The sequence below is a fragment of the Stegodyphus dumicola genome, chromosome 5 (assembly GCF_044657685.1).
Source record: "Stegodyphus dumicola isolate Sdum_Otavi_A_Nest chromosome 5, ASM4465768v1".
Classification (NCBI taxonomy): domain Eukaryota; kingdom Metazoa; phylum Arthropoda; class Arachnida; order Araneae; family Eresidae; genus Stegodyphus; species Stegodyphus dumicola.
The window spans coordinates 73,966,726-73,991,619 of NC_140772.1; the positions used below are offsets into that span (position 1 = coordinate 73,966,726).

Consider the following 24,894-nt stretch of genomic DNA (forward strand, 5'->3'; position numbering starts at 1 on the left):
AATGAATTTTCTTATCTGTAAATCTAAACTCAATGGATACATTGTAGCGTCGCTTCAATTCCGTCAAGTTTCTAATTTAGTTAAAGCGGAACGGCAATACATTTTCTTGTCTCCGTGAAAAACAAAGGTCAGTATTCTATCATGCGATTTGATGTACATGTAAAATGGAAATACATATTATGAATAAGTATATATAGCGTTGTAAGGAATAAAATATTGATTCTATTGGGGTCAGAGAAGTGTTATTTTCTTACATTTGCATATTTCATTGGTGGCCCGAGCGTGATTGAATTCTACAATGGCTGACAACAAGGAAACCAAAATTAAAGCAACAACTGCGTCTGTTGCCAACGTAAGCGTTAAAGTTCCTCCTTTTTGGAAGCCAGATCCTAAAATACGGTTTATTCAACTAGAAGTACAATTTAGAAATGCAAAAATAAATGCAGATCAAACAAAATATGATTATAAGTTCCATTGAATCCGATATTTTGTCACAAGTATCTAATATTTTGTCCGCCACAAGTAAGTCCACCACAAGATAATAAATATCAGGGAATTAAAAATAGGCTAATTTCATTATATACAGATTCAGAAACTGAAAAAAACCCAAAAATTACTGAGTGAATTAGAACTGGGTGACAAAAAGCCTTCTCAATTGCTGTGTGACATGTGTAATTTGACAGGCGATTAAGTAACAGATACTTTCCTAAAAACATTGTGGCTACAGCGTTTACCAGTTAATATGCATATATTGGTTAGTGGTGAAGATTTGTCAAAAGTGGCTACAATGGCCGATAAGATTTGGAAATTAAACCCTGTTACTCTCCAAATTGCTGCTGCTTCATCCATAACAGTAAAAACAAAAGTGATTGAAAGTTTACAGAAACAGGTTAGTGAACTTAGCTTACAAGTTTCTGCTTTACGTCCCTATTGTCGTAACCAATCCAAATCAAGAGATAGGAGTTACAGTGTTAACAGATCTAGTGATATTTGTCACTATCATAACAAATTCGGTGACAAGTCATTTAAGTGTAAACAACCATGCAACTTCTCATCAAAATCACAGCCAAATAGCCAGGAAAACCAGCTCCCCCGTCTCTCATTGACAACGGAAGGACAAGGGGTACTGCTGAGTTGTCTTTTCATCAACAACAAAGAATCAGCTACCCAATTTTTAACAGATATCGGGGCAGAAATTTCTGTCATTCCTCCCTTACCTTCAGATAAAAAACACATCTCAAAATTAAACTCTTTGCTGCAAATGGCACAAAAATCAAAACATATGGCCAAAATTACTCAAGTTTGATCTTGGACTCAGACGATCGTTCACATGGTCTTTTGTAATTGCGGAAGTAAACAAATCGATAAGATGCATGGATTTTCTTGTAAATTTTAACCTTTTGGTAGATTCCGAAAATTGCAAGTTAATTGATGGTACTACATTGTTAACAACCAAATGGAACTCCTTGTTTTCAAAATAATAATATTCCAATTTTAAATTCCGTTATGATGCATATAAATGTATCATTAATGATTTTTCCGTTTTGTTAAAACTGAATGTAGTTGATAATAAAGTTAAAAATCAAAATATTGAACATTATATCTAAACCAAAGTCCATCAGTTTTTGCTAAAGCTAGTAGATTCGCTAAAGCTAGTAGACTATCAGCTGAGAAACTCAAAGTGGCTGAAAACGAGTTTAAATTTATGCTCCAAATGGGTTTATGCAGGCCATCCAAAAGTAACTGGTCGAGCCCACTACATCTCATTATGAAGAAATCAGGTGATTGGAGATCTTGCGGAGACTATCGAGCGTTAAACAATGCCAGGATTCTTGATAGGTACCCTCTTCCATTTTTAACAGATTGCAGTTCTATTTTAGCTGGAAAAAGAGTTTTCTCATCCATAGACCTCATTAGAGCGTACTAACAAATTTCGGTTCACGAAGAAGATATACCGAAAACGGCCATTCTCACTCTCTTTGGACTATTTGAGTTCCCATTCATGACGTTCAGCCTATGAAATGCGGCCCAACCGTTCCAACGTTTCATGAACAGTGTGCTGAATGGACTAGAATTCGTGTTTTTCTATTTGGATGACATTCTAATAGCTTCCCCTGATGAAGGATCTCATCCACAACATATACGAGCAGTCTTCGAGAGACTAAATGAATATGGCCTGTGTATTAATGCGGCAAAGTGTAAATTCGGTCAAAAAACTTGCGTTCCTGGGATACAAAGAGTTAGCTGAAAGACTTAAACCTCTTTCAAAGAAAGTTGATGCCATCAAAAATTTCCCAGAACCAAAGCCATTTACTAGTTTAAGACGATTATTAGGTATGGTGAATTTTTATTACAGATTCATACCAAATTGTGCGAAACTGTAACAACCTTTTTAACAACATTGTTCAGTGGTATCAAAAAGAACTGCAGAAAAGAAATAAGCTGGACGGCAGAAACAAGAAATGCCTTCCAAGTTTTAAAAGATGCACTTACTCATGCCACAAACTTAAAACATTCGAAAAGGCTGAAATATCGCTAACAACTTATGCTTCCGATACTGCCATTGGAGCCGTTTTACATCAGATCGTGAAAAATGAAAAACAACCCTTAAGTTTCTTTTCCCAAAATTTGACACCAGCACAACAAAAATATAGTGCCTATGACAGAGAACTCTTATCCATCTATACAGCAGTGAAACATTTCAAATACATCTTAGAAGAACTTTTGCAATATACACAGAACACAAACCAATAATATTTGCCTTCCAACAAAATTTGGAAAAAGCTCCGCCACGGCAAGCTAGGCAACTGTCACATATTGGCCAGTTCTCAACCGATATCCGATTCATACAAGGGGGTGAAAATACCGTCTCTGACGCTTTCTTTCGCATAGACACCATTTCTGTACCATCTGTAGTAGACTTACAAACTATAGAAGACTGTCAAGAAGATGAAGATTTGGAGACACTGAAAAGCAATCCAAACTTAAAAATCCTACAAATCCCTATGCCAGACAGTGACAAGAAAATTTAGTGATACTGCTACAAATTATAATAGACTATATATCCCTGCAAAGTTTTAGCAGAAAATATTTTTATCAACCCATAATTTATCTCATCCTGGAATAAGATCCATGATAAAATTGATAACAATGTTTCATATGGCCCAATATGAATAAAGACTGCCAACTATGGACTAGAGCATGTTTATCTTGCCAAAGACTAGTAAGAACTAGTAAGTTCACAGAAGTCTAATATTTAACTCTTTCGCATCGAAGTCGCCCCAAACGCCCAAACATTCAGACATCGGCTGGACGCCCGAAATGCCTGAATAATTTCCTACCCAGTGCTTTCCCCCATCACGTTACTGCATTACTCATTGCTTTCAGGTGTTGTTAAATCACGTGTCAATCATTCTTTTGAAGCTACTAAAAGTAGCTTCCTTGTTTTCTTTGTTCCTTCCTTTCCTTTGTTTACTGTCAGTGTTTAGCTTTTGATGCCCGAAATTGCAATCCTGTCCCAAGGGGGAACTTCACACAGTGTCAAAGCGTCGAAGAAAGAAGTTCTTGCTTTACTTAAGTAAGGCTATTGTTAGCGCTGCAGTATTCAACTTGTCATGGGGGAAGGAAAAGCATTCCAGGAGAAATTCTTAGATACGGGCGTTTTCGATGTTTGGGGAATTGAGATTTTGCCCTCTCTCGATGCGAAAGAGTTAACAAGCTTTTGAATGCAAAAATCATGGAATTTCAAGCACAATTTTAAATATAATTTTATAGACTACCTTATCTATTTCTTCTAAAAGTAATTTCTCAGATGAAAATAAGATTTATAAGATTAGTTACTGATTCATGTGTGGTTTAAAAGGCTCTAAAAATAAGCAGTACAGTACAAAGTTTGAGATCTGGACGTCCAATATATCCGGAATGATCTAAAATCCGGACCTCAAAGCCACAAATAATTTTTTATAATTTTTGCCCCTATGCTTTACGCATGCACATTTAATTCCCTGCCCCGTGCATAATAAAACATGTGGAGAGTCCAGATTTGAAACTTCCCTTCAGCACTAAATAATATACCTTGTTATTGAAGAAACAATCATTTTAGCATAAATTTTATATGATCGAGAAGTTGGATCCAATCCATATCTGCTTGGTATACATCTCACACCGAAACATTCTAAATAGATACATCATTGATTTTACATTTACTAATATTTTATATCCCTGACGCCAACCTCGAGAATCATTATATTATTTTGCTTTCATCACCGCATGTTTATCAGCACATGGCAACTTAAGTAACGTCTCATATAAAGATGCTTAAACAATTTTTTATGTTAGTAATTGAATAATAAAGAATATGGTAAACTTTTGTGTTAACATCACGCTTGGTGATGATTACTGATTTATGTTAAATGCACTAAGAAATGTTAACAAGGAAAAATGTAATAAAAATTTCTTTCCATATGCTAAAAATAGATTTTCTTAATAATACTCATATGCCAAAAGATTACATTTAGTGCTATTTGAATTATGAATAACTGCTTTGTTATTCACATAAGCCCATAACCAGCGCAAGGGCTCATATGGCCGCAACGGGTGGTATAACTTAAGGAAGACAAAGGGAGCCACTTGGTAGCAGAATTTGGAACCTACGGAGACTGCACCAGGCAGAAAGGTATGTAGCATCAGCCTTCAATAAGCCTTAAGTATATGTGGGAATTTATTTATTCAGGACTCAGATAAGAGTGAATTCAACAATATAACTAAACAAGACTTCAACAATGTAACTAAACAAGAAATTATGTCTGTCTAGAGAATTAAAGAGAAAGTATTAGCACAAGAAAACAAAGCAACTTTAACAACTTACATTGAAAGAAATGTTTAATAAAGTAAACAAATAAATATTAAGCTTTTTTTTTGGTAAAATTTGATACTCCCTTTTTTTTGATTTATGAAATAATGATGCATTTATATGAGTCATTATTTCATAAATCAGTGTTTCATATTTTTAATTTTATAATTTCTACATGCCATCTCACTAGATTTAAACTGATGATCCAATATCTGTAAAAATACCAAATCTGGAATCATGGAAGTCCCGACGATTCCGGATCTCGAACTTTGTACTGTATTTATCATTTTAACAAATGATCCATTTAGTATTTCATTATCTGTTTATACCAATATTTTTAATTTAATCTTGCTATGAATTATTTACTTAATAAAAGCAATTATTTTACTAATAACAAATAATTTTCTTAAACCACGAATTTCCTGTATTTTGTTACATGTTGTAATTTTTTAATGTTAAGATAAACTTTTCCTCTCATTTAAACTTCACTAAAAATGGCATTTTTTTAAATCTGCAGCTTTTTCTCTATTTTTAAGAAAAGTATAATTTAACATTGATTTAAAAGAACTGTATCAGCAATACTCTAGATGGTTCAGCCGACAATATATTACAGTCAAAAGTCGTTAATCCGGACTCGTCGGGACTTCGGCGATTTCGGATTATCGATTTTTCCGGATTATAGATCATCGGTTTAAATCGCGTAAGATGGCATGCAGAAATTCTAAAATTAAAAATATGAAACCGTAATTTATGAAATAAAGAACAATTATGATCTAAAGGGTATCAAAATTTACAAAAAAAAAAAAAAAAAAAAAAAAAAAAAAAAAGCTTAATATTTATTTGTTTACTTTATTAAACATTTCTCTCAATGTAAGTTGTTTAAGTTGCTTCGTTTTAAGTGATAATACTTTCTTTTTAATTCTATAAACAGACATAATTTTTTGTTCACTTACAAAGTTCCGCTGTTCAAGTCCCGTTAATTGCTGTGCCGAGAATACCGACTAACTTGTCAATCGAAATTTTTTCGTTTTCACTAACCTCTCTGTCACATTCTTCATGTCTATCCATTTTTTGCAGCAATTCAACTTTTTGTTTGATGGACATCGAAACATACTTTCGTTTTGTACGATCCTTTGGGAGCTCCAGAATCAAAAATTCTATTTGACATAATCGAAAGTTCAAGTTTACTTTTATGGTATTGCTCTTACAGTCTGCAAAAAATAATAAGCCGGATCCAATTCGAAAATTAAGGAACAACGCAATCATCAACATTAACTGAAATAGATAATTAGATAATTTTAGCTTACACCGTCAGTTATACATAAAACGCGCACGCGAAAACGTATTCTGCGCTTGCGCACACGGAAATGCGCAGTCGTAAGAGGTCTTACGTGCACGCGTCAACGCGGCGCATGCGCAGAAAGTTTTTAGCTTTGAGGTCCGGATTATAGATCATTCCGAATTATGGGTGTCCGAATTAACGACTTTTGACTGTATAAGATAATAAAGAAGGCAAGAAAGAATCAGATTCTGCTACTGAATTCATATGAACGTTAAAAATAACATGTCTACTAATAAATAGTATTACTGTTGTTAGCAAATTGAATTTCCCTTATAATAAAAATATTACAGTATTTAATTTAATTTATTTAAATATCTTAATCTCCCTTGCAGGTGGAACAGAAATGGAAGTAGCAATTATAATTATAGCTTATAATTAAGCACATCTTAGAACTAATCCTTTGAGGGTTGTAGATGTAAAATTTGATATGGAAGGATGGCTTTCTCTTACATGACATTACACATGAAAATTTCTAACAGATTCTGATAAATCTAGTTTCAAGGTGGTTGTACATTAGAAGAAAGGAGTCCACGTACAAAGAGAAAGAGTCATTCTAGAATTATAACTAAGGAAATACTGCTTATTTATGACATTTTGGGAAACTCTGAAATTTCAGGGTGAAACGTATAACACTTGGAGGGCTAAAGAAACAAAATATTTATTGAATTAATAAAAACATAATTCAATGTTATGCAGTATAGATTAATTTCTTATTATAGAACATTACATGGGGGAAAGACATTTTCCTTTTCTTCCCCTTTTTTGTTATTCAAAAGCAGAAATCAAGCTTTTATTTCAGAAATGACTACTGTCTTTTACATATTAATTTTTCCTAATATAAAGTGAATTTCACATGTTTATTAAAACAAATAATGAGTATATTCTAAAAAATCAATCCTTTTTAATACAATAATATATATTTTTCATACAATAATACAGATAATGGTATATAACAAAATTAACTTTTGTGCTAAATTGAACAGGAATAAATAAAATTCAAAATTAGTAGTTTTCAAACCATGTAAAATTTTATATACAGAGAAATACATCAGAAACTCTCACCTGCATATAAGCACTTCTTCAGCGTTTTTAGAATTAGGTAAAACTAAATGCTGAGACTGATTTAGAAAATCACTAGTATTGAAGTAAGAAAGGCTGTGATTTACAAATCCATTCAAAGTGAAATCTTCAGATACAGTCAATCGATATACAATGCGAGGAATCATATCAGAAGTGAAAGCTATGATGACTCCCTACAAAAGAAAAAGCACTATGGAAATTGTGTTCAGGGATTCAAATTAGCTCACTGAATGTTTACTGTATATGATTTAAATCTTTCCCAATGTCAAATATTTTTAAGGATACATTTATGATTTTCATATAATACCTGCATACTCATTTTAAATCAGCTAATGCAGAAATCACACATTCTGCATTTCATGTTTAAGAAGCTGAATGTCCTAAGACTAAAAAGGCTAAGCTGAAAGTACTAAGAAATTAAAAGATATGTACTGTTGCGTGCATATGGGTTCTTAATAGCTGAATCAAAGAAATCATTAACAATGAAGGAGCTAATGATCTAAAATGGTGAGGCAAATATATTGCTCATAGCATATAGTTTGATCCAGCAAGGAACACTGATAGCCCACAAATGAATTACTTATTAGTGATGGAAGAAATTCTGTCTTATAGCTGATGAGTTCAATAGTATTCAGCTCACCAAAGTGAATATGATGCTCTACATCAAGGATGTCAAATATTTACTTGTATTTTTGGACTTCTGCAGAAATACAATCTACCTTTGGCAAAATTAAATTCTGTAGCTACAGATAGTGCTCCATCAATGACCTGGAAAAACAAGGGCTTCGTAGCATTACTAAGAAAAAAACTTAGTGAAATTCACGGTTCAAACATTCATCATATGCATTGTATTATACATCAAGAAGTTCTATGAACGAAAGTAATAAATATGGAGAATGTTTTGTCATATATAAAAAAAGTTATAAATTTTATAAGATCTCGAGGTTTAAATCAGCGTCAATTCACTGCTTTCTTAAGTGAGTTAGATAGTGAATATTTGGGTTTGTCCTACTATACCGAGAGACGTTGGTTATCTTGCTCCAGGATTCTCAAACAATTCTGGGATTTGAAAGAAGAAATATGTCAGTTTTTAAAAACGAAAAATCAAGACGTAAGTTTGTTTTACGATCCAATATGGATACAAGATTTATCTTTCTTGGTTGATATAACCAAACACTTAACCGATTTAAATTTATCCTTACAAGGAAAAGATCATATCATTACGAACATGTTTGACATAATTAAAGCATTCAAATGTCAACTAGTTCTTTGGGAAAAGCAACTTAAAAATGAAGATTTGACGCACTTCCCGACGTGCAGCATGAACAAATCAAGTTTAGATGATACTTGTTCGTATCAAAAATACGCAGAAAAAATTGCAAATTTAACAACTGAACTTGAAACGAGGTTTAATGATTTTAGTTGCTTCGAAGACAAATTTTTTTTGTTTTCTTCGATTTTCTTAATAAGTATTGAAAAATATCTGTTGCGGGCCGCATATATTTTTGCGGCCCGGCCAATATATCAGAAAATAATAATATATAATAATAAAATAACATATCGACGAAAAAAAAAATGAAATGTTTACTGCTAAGTAATTAACGATAATTTATTCAGTGTTGTTAGATTACTCACAGCGAGCTGACACACACACACTACTTAAATTACAAATGCGTGTGAGTAGCTTGCGTTCAGCTACCTTCGGCTTTTGGGGGACATGTGCACTCAGAACTTGTACGCATCCCCCGATAGCCGAATGTGGCCGAACTCATGGTCTCAGTTTTCCAATCATAGTTTTGTACGATATATTGGTGCATGCATGTGCATGCACTTTGCTTTATTATTAATTATTATTTAATTCATATTGTTACGGATTTCATAGTTATTTATTTATTTAGTTTTTTTAAAATTTAGAATAGTAATTAGATTTGCTTCATGTTGCCTTAGCAATGCAGACGATTTTTGAAAAGACAGCTGCGTTGGAAGGTTAAAAATAGAACAGCGCGTGCATTTAATACCTAATAAATAAATATCTCGTAATTGCTGTTGCCATCCACAAAAATCCAGATATTATAGATGTTTCCAATATATTCGAGAAATTAATTATAAAGCTTATAAAAGCCGAGAACAAACAACTCATCTCATTAGTAGCTGTAGTTCTAGCGAACTGTTTGTTTATTTAATGCTGTGATTGATTTGTAGCGATTTCGTTGTGAGATAGAATTAGTTTCTCTGTTTTGAATTGATTTTTGCTAAACGTTTGACATTTTGTGATACTGTTAGAATATTTTTGAAGAAATATTTCAGCATTTTGATTTATCTCTTGTGGAAAGAATAAATTTTTGTTAACTTTTTAACGTTAACCATGTTTATTCCAGCCCTCTGTATTCAGTATGTCTATATCAAAACCAAGTGGTAGTAAAATTAATCGAAAAATCGCTGAAGGACATAGAATATTCCATGTAAAATGGGAATTAGAATATTTTTTCTGTGAAATAAAAGATAAAATAATCTGCTTGATATGTAATAATACTATTAATGTACAAAGTTATATAATATTAAACGTCATTATGAACAAAACAAATCGAAATATAACAATTACGAAGGATTAATGAGAGAAGAAAAGTTGAAAGAGCTCAAGTTAGGAGTGAAAAAGCAACAGTCCATGTTTAGTAAAGTATTGCAAGAAAGTGAAGCGCAGTACATGCAAGCTACGTCTTGTCCGAGTTGATAGCTAAACATTCGAAGCCTTTTACTGACGGTGATTTCATCAAGGAATGCCTAATGAAAGCTGGAGAAATTGTTTGTCCTGGAAATGTGAAGGCTTTTCAATCAATTTCATTGTCTCGAAATACAGTTGCGGAAAGAGTTACTGATTTAGCCACGAATTTAAGTGATCAGATCAAAGCAAAATCATCTAGTTTCGAAAGTTTCTCCATTGCCTGTGACGAGAGCACGGACATTAGTGGTAAAGCTCAATTAGCAGTGTTTCTTTGTTCTTGTGACAAGAATTTTAACATTTTTGAGGAATTACTGGAACTAATACCGATGCCTGGTACTACCACAGGAGAAGATATATTTACTTGTGTTTTTGGACTTCTGCAGAAATACAATCTACCTTTGGCAAAATTAAATTCTCTAGCTACAGATGGCCCTCCATCAATGACCGGGAAAAACAAGGGCTTCGTGTCATTACTAAGAAAAAAACTTAGTGAAATTCACGGTTCAAACATTCATCATATGCATTGTATTATACATCAAGAAGTTCTATGAACGAAAGTAATAAATATGGAGAATGCTTTGTCATATATAAAAAAAGTTATAAATTTTATAAGATCTTGAGGTTTAAATTAGCGTCAATTCACTGCTTTCTTAAGTGAGTTAGATAGTGAATATTCGGGTTTGTCCTACTATACCAAGGTACGTTGGTTATCTTGCTCCAAGATTCTCAAACAATTCTGGGATTTGAAAGAAGAAATATGTCAGTTTTTAAAAACGAAAAATCAAGACGTAAGTTTGTTTTACGATCCAATATGGATACAAGATTTATCTTTCTTGGTTGATATAACCAAACACTTAACCAATTTAAATTTATCGTTACAAGGAAAAGATCATATCATTACAAACATGTTTGACATAATTAAAGCATTCAAATGTCAACTAGTTCTTTGGGAAAAACAACTTAAAAATGAAGATTTGACGCACTTCTCGACGTGCAGCATGAACAAATCAAGTTTAGATGATACTTGTTCGTATCAAAAATACGCAGAAAAAAATTGCAAATTTAACAACTGAATTTGAAACGAGGTATAATGATTTTAGTTCCCTCAAAGACAATTTTTTTTTGTTTTCTTCGATTTTCTTAATAAGTATTTACTCAGTACCCAGCCATATGCAAATGGAGGTGATCGAGATTCGATGCAACTCAAATTTGAAAGCAAAATTCATTGAAGTGGGTGTGCCTGAATTTTACAAATATTTACCAGCCAGGTTTGAAAATACTCGAAAATTCGCATATGAAATTATTTCCATGTTTGGTAGCACTTATCGGTGCGAGCAGTTATTTTCAGTCATGAAAGGTAATAAGTCTCTTATTAGAAACCGTGTTAATGATGCTCACCTTGGGTCAGCGTTGAAAGTTATCACTGCAAAAAAAATTTCTCTCGAAATAGGAAAGATAATAGCAGAGAAGAGATGTCAAATATCAGGACGTAAACATTAAATTTTTCTTGTTCTTTTCTCTCTCTCTCTATATATATGTTTATTATTGTATTATTCGAAATAAATCTACGTTTCTATGAATATTGATTTTTTTTTTTTTGGTAGCCCGCCTAAAGTTAAACTTTGGCCCAAGTGTACCTATGAGTTTGACATCCCTGCTCTACATGGTGTAGTAGTTAGCAAAGTTTAAAATGCTATTCTGAATTCTAAGGTGTGGATTTAAATCCTGCATAAGACTTGAAAGTTTGTGTTAATCTTTCTCAACAATATGTTCCACAGCAAGTGTTTGTCCAAGGGGTGGAGGGTAAGAGTGTGAACATTGCTGAAAATGCTATGGCTAAATTATTAAAGAAATAAATGAAGAATTTAAAGTTATGCTCCAAAATTTCTACCAACATGGTCACAGCTATAGCAGTTCTCATCTATTGTTAACAGTCCTAAAAGATATCTATCAACTAATCTTAAGAATAAGATGTTAAATTTAATGATTATTGTAGGCACATCAGTTTAAATAAAATTTAAGTAAAGGTGGTTCCAGATCCTAATGTGGTTTAGGCACGAAATTTCTTATAGTCTGGTGGTAAATCTTATGACTTAAGGCTCTTTGAGATTTACTTTTCTTGGGGGGGGGGGAGCTGAAATGCTGTATTTTGAGAAAATTTAAAATTAAACTCATATATCACATGTTCCTGCTTCTATCTGAAACTTTCTTGCAAGTTTCAAGGTAGCAGCAATCAAGTTCATAACCTGCAACAAAGAGCACTTTCTACCTAATACCCTTACAAATTCGTTTTTAAAGGCACACATGGTTTTATACATACTCCCCAGCCCAATTTATTACTTTCATACATATCTACTTTTATCCATCTTGATATACATTTAAAAGTGTAAATGTGGCATGCACACCAATAAATTTGTCTTATCTCAAAAAACAGTTCTTACATAATTTTCATTAAACTCATGCACCATCTATTTGATATATGACAGGTAAAAGAAATGTTATTATATACAATATTTCCTACTATTATTATTACACAATATTTTGATATAAATACAATGAAACTTTGCTCTAGGGTAACTCCAAGACTTTTCAGAAGTGATCTATGAGTAACATACGGGAAAGGATTTAAAACAGTATAATTACAAAATGAGAGAAACTTAAAAATAAATATTGGCACTTAGCTCATAATTTAAAATATTTACTACATAATTTAATAAAATTAGTTATACTTTTAGTTAAACTGTTTAATACTTTCATTAAAATGACTTTGTTTATATTTTTACACTGGTGGGGAAAATGAAAGGAATAAATATAAAAACTATGTAACTTGAATGATTTTGTAAATAAGAACAAGGAACTTAAACAAAATTGTTTTGTGATTTAAAATTATTAGCCCAAAGGGCTATTAATTTCCATTTTGCATTGAAAATTTTAAATGTCTGTTTCACTTTTCAAATTGATGCCACCAAATATTATCACCCTGTGTTAAAGAAATTAAATAATGAAGAATCTGCATAAATGTATTTATGTTTCTTGTATTGTGATAAAACAACGGTATCTAGAGCCATCAAATTCTGAATCACATAATCCTTCACTGAATATGGGCATCAGGAAGAACTAATTTGGAATTTGTTTTATTATTGATTTCATATTTTGTATTATGAAATCAATAATAAAACAATGTTAATCAAAAATTCATTCATACTTTAATGCATTTTTGATTAACAAACTCAAAGATTTCAAAGTGAGCAATGGCAATACTGTACGAAAAAATCTGATGTGTAGACCACGTGACTTCCTTGTACGGAATATTAAATTATATGCATTTTTTCTTGCATTTTATTTAAACTTATTAGATTGAATTAAACCTACTTCGCCGACAGCACATAAACCACAATAGAATAAATGCATTCTTTAAAATTCACTTTGTTTACCATAGCGACACTCTGGCACTAGGTTTACTTAACAGTATTATATTTCATTCATATTATAACTCAGAATGCACAAAATTTATATCATTTAAAGAATTATGTAATCGTTGCCACATGTTCTATTCAAATACTATAATAAAGCTAGAACGATGTATAAAAGAAATTAAGAAAACAAAACAAAAAAGAAACAGTTTTTCACAGACGATTGAGTATTTCTCATTCAATTAATTCCGTTTTCACTTCACGACAAGGCAAAACAAATACATAAAAACTCAAAATATCTGTATTAAAAATTACAAAGTAAATCTTAAACGCTTATTTCCTTGAAAAAATTTCAGAAAGGATTAAGCATGATATAAATAATAAATGAAGGCGTTATCTTTGTTGTTGCAAACCTAAATTTCTTTAGATTGGCAACAAATCCGCTATCCTGTTGTTTCAAATGTAAACAAGAGCAATGGCCACCATCAAAAACATTATTAGGCTTAGTGACACTTAATTTTAAAATTGTTGATAATTCTAAAATTATTGCATACAGATTTACTAAAGGCATAAAAACCTTAACCGGAAGATAAGAACAACATAATTCAACCATTTTTAAAGCAAAAAATGTACAGTTTACAAACATATAAGAGTACAGAAACTGAGATCACTGAGCCGGGTAACAGAGTGGATATATTTATAAATATATTTAATATATTTATATACGTTTGGTGCGGCCAATTGCAACCAAAATACGAGGTGCACATCTACATGTTATAGCAGTCCTATACACAAAATTTCAACATTCTGAGGCTACTCGCTTTTGAGTTATGCGAGATACATACGTACATACGTTCGTACAGACGCCAAGAAAAATTCTCTTCAGAATTCATTTTAAAGCAGTTTTATAATTTTTTTTGGAGGAAAAGAGTGTTTTATTCTGTCATTACATACAGATATCACGGAAATACATCGTTAAATTGCATTTGAAAGAGGTCAAAATGTGATATTTTCGTTGAAATATGCTGCCTGAAACTTTTCAAGATCACAATACTTCCTTTTTACTTTGTACAAGGAAGTAAAAAAACATTTTTATCTCCAGCATGCATTTATCATTTATCATTTTATCTCCAGAATGCAAGACTGTATAATATATTGGAAATTCTAAAGATATGCTCATTTTAAAATTATTTTGTGATATTGCTGTTAAAATGAATTTTATAGTTTAAGTGCGAAGAACATGATATTTAATAAAGAAAGGTAACACATAAAATGTTTAAAAAATGTTCCTTTGGGCATAATGTAAATTCTGAAAGCTTTCAGATTTTTTTATTATTTTTATTATGGCTCCTATTCAAAGAAAAAATTATACAGCAGCTTTTAATGTTTCAGCAGTGAGGAAAATGAGAGAAATTGGAAATCATGCAGCGGCTAGAGGATTTCAAGTTGATGAGAGATGTATTTGGTGGTGGAAGTCTGAATAAGAATTATAGAAAATGCATAAAAAGAAACGATATTGTCAGACTGGCATCACAGCCCGGCCTGTTTCGGAAGACAATTTCGAAAAATGGATAACAGAGCAAAGAGGAAAAGGATTATCAGTGTCAGCAGTTAGGATCTGCCTTCAAGCATACGTAATTGCTTAACAAATGGGCATTAAAAACTTTGTTGGTGAACCTAATTAGTGTTTCAGATTGGAAAATGAAAGAAATTATCCATCAGGGCCTAAACAAGAGTTGGGCAAAAGTTTCTTGTGAATTGGCTTGGGGGGGGGGAAAGAGCTGCTTTTTTGGTGTACACATGCAAGAAGATTAAAGAATAAAATTTGAATAGAGTGCAAATAATTAATATCGATGAAGTGTCCTTTACTTTTAACTGTCCTCCAAGCAGAAATGTTCATTCAAACGGTGAAAAAATATTTCTGCATTAAGAGACAGGAATAAAAAAACTTCCTTTACTTCTGTTTTGGGTCATACCACCAATGGAGCAAAGTTAATCCCTTTGATAATTATCTACAGAAAAACAATTTTAGAAGGAACCTTCTGCGAAGGTTCACCAATGGTAAAGGATGGCTGTGCAAAGAAGTGATGTTGCTTTTGCTGAGAGAAATTTATCGAAAAAGGAAAAGTGCTTTTTTCCAACTTTGAGGATTCATATCTCAGTGATACCAAGTAGACTTCTAAAAATTTTACAGCCACTGGATCAATGGAACTTTCAAACATGAACTATGAAAGCAGTGGGAGGAATAGATGCAAAACAGATGTCATTCCTTTACCATTTCCAGATAGATGAGAAGATTTTCTTACGAGAAGGTTGCCTTGTGGGTCAATAAGGCACTTTATTTAGTTCCGACAGCGAGAGTTTCATTTTGAAGGTTTTATGTAAATAAATATCATTTATTTTAATTAAAAAATTTGTTTATCTAATTTATGTATTCAGTTTTCATAATATGGTAATTTATGGTGATGAGCAAAGTTAACCCAGCGGTAAAAATAACCTCCACTGGAAATCAACAGATTTCATTTTTGGCAAGTTCAGGGTAAGATGTTTGTTTATTTTTTATTTATTTATACGATATTTTTTACAGCTATGTTGTAAATGTCATAAATGATGATTACATCAATAAGGAAAGGAATGACTGATTAAATGAATATTAAGTGCAATTTTTTGGAAATGTTTTGCTATGGCATATATGGCAGTGCAGTTTATCGGATAAAGGTGACTTTTTTTGGGGTCAATTATCATGTGTGTGGCATATACATCAGAGTGGCTTATCTACCCAAAATCATGATATTTGATATGTAATACAAAATGACTGTATTGAAGAAGGATGTTTAAGCACAAGTCTCATTCAAAATATATGGGTATGCTAAATTTTGGAATTTTAAAAGTCATCCAACAGAAATATTCCAAAATAAAAGTTGTTACTGAACAACATTACTGATATATGCCTCTTCTTATCAAAGAAAAGCATTGCTCAAATTAATAATATATCAAGGAAATCAAGAAACAGGTTTAATACTTTTGAATGAGGTGATTTAAGAATTAAATTAAGCAATTTTATCCCAAATAAAACAGAATTGCATCAATACATCAAACACACCTATCACATTAATTAAAATTGAACTTTTGAATTAGAATCTGTGATTTATTTCTAAAAACTTGTTTCCTTTTATAAAATAAAAAAAATAATAATACAGTACAAAGTCTGAGATCCAGACCTCCAAAGCCACCACCAACAAATATTTTTTAGGATTCTTTTGGGGGAAAGTTATGCTTTACACATGCACAGTTGATTTTTTCCCTCTTCATTATAAAACATGAATCGGGAGAGTCCCGATTCTTAATCTCACTTCAACACTTAAATAAAATACTTCATTACTGAAGAAATAAACATTAGCATAAATCTGTATGATCAATAATTTGACTCCGTAACTGCGTAACTTCTAGGCATACATCTCAAACCGAAACATTCTTCATAGAAATATGGTTGATTATACACCAACTAATATTTTATATCCTTGACGCCAACATGCCCAATCATTATTTATTATATTTTGCTTTCCTCACTGCATGTTTATCAACACATGAAAACTTGAGTGATGACTTGTGTAGTGATGCCTAAACAAATTTTTTATATTCGTAGCTAGAGTATCTTTATCCCTCACCTCAATGGAGAATGCTCGAAAAGACTTTTTTTTTTTTTTTTAAATTTGGACTATGCCAATGAATAACAAAGAGTACAGATAAGTTAAATGCGCTAAGAAATATGAGGAAAGATTAAAAAAAAAATTCTTTCCGTATGCTAAAAATGGATTTTGTTAATGATACTCATAGGCCAAAAGATTACGATTTGTTATTCACATACAGCCAGAATCGGCGTCAGAGCTCGCATGGCTGCACCAGGCAGCAGAATTTAGAGAAGAAGAGGAGTTAACAGAAGTTTTTCATTGCAATGACAATGCCTCAATCATCAATCAATTAACGGACGGCAAAATCTCTAGTATGTTTCTAGATCCAGAAACAACAGCAACCAATAGTGAAGAAAATGACAGAGAGGCTATTGAAAAGGAAAAAAAAATCTATTGACAAGTTAGTCGGAATTTTCAACACAAGAATTACAGGACTTAAATAATGGAACTTAGTAACTGAATAAGAAATTATATCTGTCTACAGAATGAAAGAGAAAGTATTAGCACAAAAAACAAAGCAACTTACATTGAAAGAAATGCTTAAATAAAGTAAATACATCAATATTAAGCTCTTTCTCTCTTTGTTTTCCTGTAAATTTTGATACTGATAACCTAATGCATACAATCTAAACAGAAACTGGAAAATTCTAGTACTACCACTACATTTTACAATGATTATTTTTCAATTTCTCAACAGAAATATTACAAAAATATATTTTGCCATTTGCACAATCTACTATCTATTTGTAATAAATATGTACACATAAAAAAATTTATATTAACCCTTTGCACCCGGGACTTTTTCGCATGGCACAACCAGCAACTCAAGATATTTCACAGCCTTTTTGACGCATTTCTTGCCAGTAAATTAAAACCATTATACATGCAAATTAATGTATAAAATTTTTATACTTTTAACATTTTATATATCTGTACGCCTTTATAAACATGATTTCTTAAATATTAGTCTCTGTAATTTTTCTGTGTATGATATTTCATGTAACAATTCCCAAGATGCATGCCCGGCTTGTAGGGGCAAGTATTACAATAATATGTCATTTGATGTCTTTTTCTGGGTTCATTTCTCTGTAAACAGACTTTGCAATCCTTCCTAACCCCTGTTACAATAATCTCTCTGTCATAATATTAGGATACTTTCTGCCATGACTGCCAGGTTCGAACTAACACTGAAAACGCACTCCGGTTTGGGGTCGTGGACTAATTTCGGATAAGAAAATCTTATCTCCATTTAAAGGGGTATCATTTCACACTTCATAAAATTATACAGAAAGAGCATAGAAACCTGCTTCGAAGAAACTAAACATACACAGTTTTTGCTGTGCATCAGGTTTCCACATCAAATCAAGTGGTGAATGAGAGTCGTCCCTCGAATTGTGGCATCAAATCCCATGGTGAGTGAGAGTAACCTCTTGAGTGCAAAGCTTTAAGTTATAATACTTCAATTCTAAAATTTACTGTGAAATTTGGGCCTGTTTAAGAGACATCAGTTTATGTCTGATCTTATTTCATTTAATTTTAACTGTAAATAAGGATCCACTATTAATTTCATTCTGTATTTATTTTTCAAATATAACATGGAAGAATATCCTTGTTCACGCGAATAGCTTGTGCAAAAAGGAAACAAAAATTTACCATGTTTATTTGAAATACCTTTAAATTCTTTTCCCGTTTCAGCCAAAAATTCCCAAGTGTGTTATTTTTTAAATCTTCAGTTAGAGTTCGATCACAGGAAATTTCTATCAATTGTTCTTTTTCTTAATGAGACAAAATTTTATGTATGTTTGAAAAAATGAATTTCTGATACAATTTTCTTTTTCACAATCCTCGGGAAAATATATGTTCAAATGATTTATCAATGAAAAACAATGATTTTTTAACATTGGATGCTAATTATTTTATTTTCAAATTATTTTCGGTTAGAAAACTTTTTAAAAGTGGTAAAAAGCTTAAAATATTATATTAACCAATTCTTTGATTATTAGCTCGAGTTTTTATTATCATTGCATTTATTTTATTTCTAATGGTAAACAAATTAAAACCTCATCCTTGCAATTCTAAATTTAATTCACTTAACTTAAAATATCAGCTAATCAATATCAGCTATCAAAATCAGCTAAGAATGCTTATGTCAAAGCATCAGCTTTGACATGAATAAATTTCAACTAAGTATGCTTATGCTCCAACCAAAATTCACTATATAAACACTTTTCCAATTCAAATTTTGAATCACAGAGGAAAATTTAAATTTCTGATCTACGTTTAAAAAGCCGATTTAAAACTTTCCCTCTGGATAACCACCTTACTACGGAATATAATAAAAGCATTTCATATTCACTGCCCATATCTTGGTATAAAATATTGTTGCTGCATACGGCAATGCACTTATTCCAAGGAATATCATTATCAGATATAAAACTGTCAATTACTTTGAAAATTTCATTTGCAGTTGCTCTATCATAAAGTGATTCTCAAAATAAATACTCTTCGGTAATCCGTTTATCTTCTTCAAGACGTATGTAAACTGAACAAAGTTCATTACATCAGTACTTTCATCTAATTGCAATGCAAATAAGACATAGTGAGTATCCTATGTTTTATTTTTTGAATAAATGCCTCTTTAAAGGAATTTGTCATTTCATGAATTCGTCAATTTACTTTGTCACTTGATAACAGAATGTTACTAAGTTCATTAGCTACTTTTTCATTGAATAATGCTAAAGTGATATGTTTAGCTGCTGGCAATATAAGGTTTTTCTCCAACAGTGTGAGCCTGCCCAGTTCTGGCAATTAAGGCTTACTAGGTAACTAGCTTCCAAAGTTTTTTCACTTGACGTAACAAAACCTTTCATTACTTGTTTACTATTTTTTAACTCCGATAATTTCCTCTTAAAATATTTTTCAGATTTATCCTTTAAATTGGCATGCTTAGATTCAAGATGTCTTTTTAGAAGTGATGTTTTCATACTTTGATTGGATGTCTGATTGATGTTCACCGCAAACAACACATTGAGGCTGATGGTCCATTTCATCTCCATTCCAAGTAAACCCAAATGATAAATAACTTTCATTATATTTTCCATGAAAATTTTTTCTTTTTTTCCCTCAATATTCTTAGAAGTAGTAGATTATCCTGGAGCTATCACAAGTGAACCATCATTTTTCTGCTTAATCAAACCTAGCCATTTTTCCATTTTGAAAATCTAGGTTTGTTTTATTATTTTTTCACAAATATTTAAATGCATTATATGTTACCAATTCTTCAAATAGAAATGATTCCCAAATCGCGTAATACAAAGCAATAAGAGACAACATACCTGCTGTTAAAGACAGAAAATCGGAGCAAAAAATTATTCTAATTGAAAAATTGAGCAATATACACCCGGAAATGGTGGCGTAATAGTAGTAGTTGGAAAAGTAGGTATCTAAGAGCACTGATTAAGAAAATCCATCTTTAAAAGGGGTCAGTGCAAGAAAAAGGGTAAAAATCTGTTCTACACAATTAAAAGGTTCTGAGGTACATAAATGCCTGAATAAATTTGTATGATTATTATTGATTAAATATTAAATTCCTTTATGCATTATTAATTACTGCTTTAGAGAAGCTTAATTTCAAAACAAATAACACCAAGTTAGGCAACAAAGCTCATCATAACAATGCAAATGTGAATAAACAGAGACTGTAAGACTGGTAACCGCTGATTATCCCAAAAGGTAAATTGATAATGTAATTTTCCCCTCCTTTCCACATACCTTCGTGGTATAATTGGAAGCATAATCAATACGTATTGGAAAGGTCCATGGTTTGAGGCCTGGTGAGAGCATTTTACATTTTTCATGTTCCACCATCGACATAATCTAATGACTCTACAATGGCACCCGAACTGAAAGGTGGTGGACGCTAATTCATCACCATCAGGATTTAGTAACTGCATCCTCTAAAAGGGGGAGCATATAGTATTTTCTCCCTCCTTTCTGCAAGCCTTTGTGGTTCAATAGGAAGCATACTCGATGCGTGTTCGAGAGGTCCAGGGTTTGAGTCTGAGCAAGGGCATTGCACAATTTTTATGTCTCCTGATTCAAAATAACCTGACTCTACAAATAAGCATCAAAGTGTCCTGCCAATTTGGCTTCAGAAAATGTCCTGGACAAGTTTAAACCAAAGAGTATGAAATTTATTGGATTTTAAATGTTTAGTTAAATAAACATATAAATTCAAGTTTTGACTTTTAAGTTATGTTTATAAATACCAGCATGTTATTTTAAGCTAGTTTAATCTGCATTTCATTCAGACTGCTAGAAGTAGGTTAATCAATACCTTATAACTGCTAAAACATTATAAACAATTAATTCAATACATTAAACATATTATAACATGAAATCATAGAAGAATTTCAAAATAAAAATATAAATAAATAAAAAAAACTCACATTAGTCAAAACAGCTAATTTACCAATGGAATCCATTATACGAAACCAAATGCCTATAAAATAGTACAACTTCATATATTGCATTTTATAAGGATTTAAACTTAAAAAGAAAGGAAAATGTCAGTTATCATATGTTCAAAGGGCAACAAGAAAATAACTGCCATACCAATATTTATTCAGCAATTAAAAAAAAAAGAGATAAAATTCATATATCACAAAGCAGAATTATTTAAATCAATAACTCTAACTTATTAGTACATGGTTATTGCAATACAGGTATACTGATATTTTGTGCTATTTTGCAATTTCATGAAACTGGTATTTGCCAAGGTAAAATAGAGTCAAAAGTTGTTAATTCGGACACCCATAATCCGGACCTCAAAGCTACAAACTTTCTGAGCATGCGTCGTGTTGACGTAAGAACTTTACGGCTGCGAATATGCGCGCGCGCAAAATACGTTTACGAATGCGCGTTTAATGTATAACGGACGGTATAAGCTAAGCTAAAATTATCTAATTCAGTTAATGTTGCAGATTGCGTTGTTCCTTAATCTTCTAATTGGATCTGGCTTATTATTTTTTGCAGACTGTTAGAGCAATTTTATAAAAGTAAGCTTAAAACTTTCGATTATGTCAAAAAGAATTTCCGATTCTGGAGCTATTAAAGGATCTACAAAGCGAAAATGTTCCAATGTCCATCAAACAAAAAGTGGAATTGCTGCAAAAAATGGATAAAGGCATATCTTTTGTTTATCTAAACTTTAACGTTTGTTTATCTAAACTTTGTTTATCTTTAACTCCGTAGCACGCAATGAATTGGAAGTTGATCTGTCAGCACTATCCTTATCTTCAGGGCAGATGTTTTTATTTTATTTGGCTTATAATTCCTTACTAAATGTATTATTTCATCTCGATGTACTCCGTCTTTGATATGATTTCAATCAAATTCCTTGTCATTATAATTCGCTTCCGACAGCGAAGAAAATGACAGAGGTTATTGAAAACGAAAAAATTTCGATTGACAAATTAGTCGGTATTCTCGACAGAGCAATTATAGGACTTGAACAGCGAAACTTTGTAACTGAACAAGAAATTATGTCTGTTTATAGAATTAAAGAGAACGTATTATCACATAAAAAACGAAACAACTTACATTGAAAGAAATGTTTAATAAAATAAACAAATAAATATTAAGCTTTTTTTTTTTTTTTTTTGATACCCTTTAGATCATAATTGTTCTTTATTTCATAAATTACGGTTTCATATTTTTAATGTTATAATTTCTGCATGTCATCTTACCAGATTTAAACTGATGATCTATAATCCGAAATCGCCGAGTCCGGATTAACGACTTTTGACTGTACCAGTATTTTTGGGCATCTATTGTTATTTGAAATACACATTTTTATCTTTCATCAGTGTGGCAGTACTAGCATCAATCATTTGTTGCCTCCCTTCCATTCCCTCCTTTCTTTGTCTGCATAACGTCACAAATGAAGTGTGTATGAAACCTAACCCCACTTCACTTAACTGCCAACCAGTTTTCACCGGAATATTCAGGCCTCGATTTCTTCACCAGCACTTCACAATAGCCTCGTAGCTATTGTTGCAGGATGATCTTCCAGCTTATCATTTCTCCTGAATAATGCTACGCTAACATTAAAAAAGCATCTCCTGTAGGACAGTACCGCCCAAGAGCCTTTTTGTCAGAACTGCATGGCTGAAAATGATTACAGTGAAATTGTGTGTAGTGTTTAAAATGTTTAAACATTTGGTAAGTTCCTTTTTAAAAAATAAGTACACATTTTGTACTACAATTTATTGATCAAAAATTTGATTTTTGCAACCTATATGTTTTATCTATCTATAATGTATAATAATAATGACTTCAAAGAACATAAAAAATCTGCCAATATTACTTGGGTTGGCTTTATTATTTATATGATGAAAAAATATGTTTGTAAAAGCATAATATGTTCAAGGATTATTAAAGTTTTTGAAGGAAGCACAAATGGGCCACTTAAAGAAGATATCTCCCTAACTATTAATGGCATTATTAATGGCTGCATAACATTAACAGTAATGTAACTACTGAGGGAGCACATTTATGAAAAGCAAACACAAACCTATCCAGAAGAATTCATTGAAGTTGATGTTAATATTGGAATAGAATTGTCTCTCGAGACAAAATTAAGTCAAGGAGTTACATTAAAATATTTTTTTTTTGATTAAATGAATGAAATGAAAATTTTTATGACTGCCTGCCTGATTGATACACATATACGCATACACATCAGCGAATCAATACAAACATACATGTCAGTAAATTAACCACTAAATAAGTTATTTAGAGGTTAATTGAATATATTAGAATTATTCAAAATAAATTTCATCCTGAAAATAATTTAAGATTTAGCTGACTGACTTACAAAATGAAACCAACAGAATTTCTTGCAAGTATCAATTTTTTGATTTCACATAGAAAATATATTTGAAATTTTTCCTAAGCATTATTACTTTTGTTGCTTATGCATGTTTGGTTAAGTATTTTATAAATAAAATTTGCCATTTACTTAAAAAACTTTTTCATTTTGTTATAAAAATTACTTTACAATTAAAAATTTACTTAAAAAACTCTTCTTGTTATAGTTTGTCGGTTATATCTCAAATAACTACGGATGAGACGACTTCAATACTGACAAAATGAAACTGATTTCCATTTTGAATGTATGGTAAGTCTAGTATTTTTTATTAGTCTAAATGGCATAGCATATTTAACCCATTTAAAATTGTAATTAGAAAGATTTTAATTCACAGCGAAAACAAAATTAAACATACAAAATCATCAACAACATTTAAATGACTTGATACACATACAACAATTTGTATTGTTTAGCATCAAAAGCTCACTCAATAAGCACATGAAAACTTTATTTTTCTTAAACTAAAAGATGAAAGGAAGGATTCAAAGTCAACAAAACCAGAACATCCTTTAAATTATACTCAAAGCCTAATAAATCACCCCATTTGAAACATATAAAAATATATTTACATTTTTTCAAAAATTATTTATTTAATATTCTAAACAGAAAATTTTAAACATTAAATACATAATTACATTAGAACAGTTTATTAAAATGTCTTCTACATCACATGTTTAAAATTAGACATACCAAAAATTTGCTGATGTATGTAAAATATTTATTATCAGAAAATAACATTTTACTTGTTATAAACTTGGTCAAAGCTATTTGCTCATAATTTTACATTTAACATTGCCAAATACACAAAATATGCTCCTGATTTTTAACAATCTCATAAACTTATATTTAGAGCATATTCATT

General features: G+C 31.4%; 1 protein-coding gene across 6 annotated transcripts in view; it reads right to left on the reverse strand.

Moving 5' to 3' along the window:
• Positions 1-24,894, reverse strand: part of subdued (anoctamin 1) — a 219,881-nt gene that overhangs the window by 3,399 nt on the left and 191,588 nt on the right. For all 6 annotated transcript variants that reach the window (XM_085816779.1, XM_085816777.1, XM_085816780.1 and 3 more), the window contains 2 exons: positions 21,550-21,602; positions 7,257-7,447 (listed from right to left, as the gene is read on the reverse strand). In XM_085816779.1, the coding sequence (XP_085672905.1) occupies positions 7,257-7,447; positions 21,550-21,602 (244 nt within the window). The remainder of the gene's footprint in view (positions 1-7,256; positions 7,448-21,549; positions 21,603-24,894) is intronic.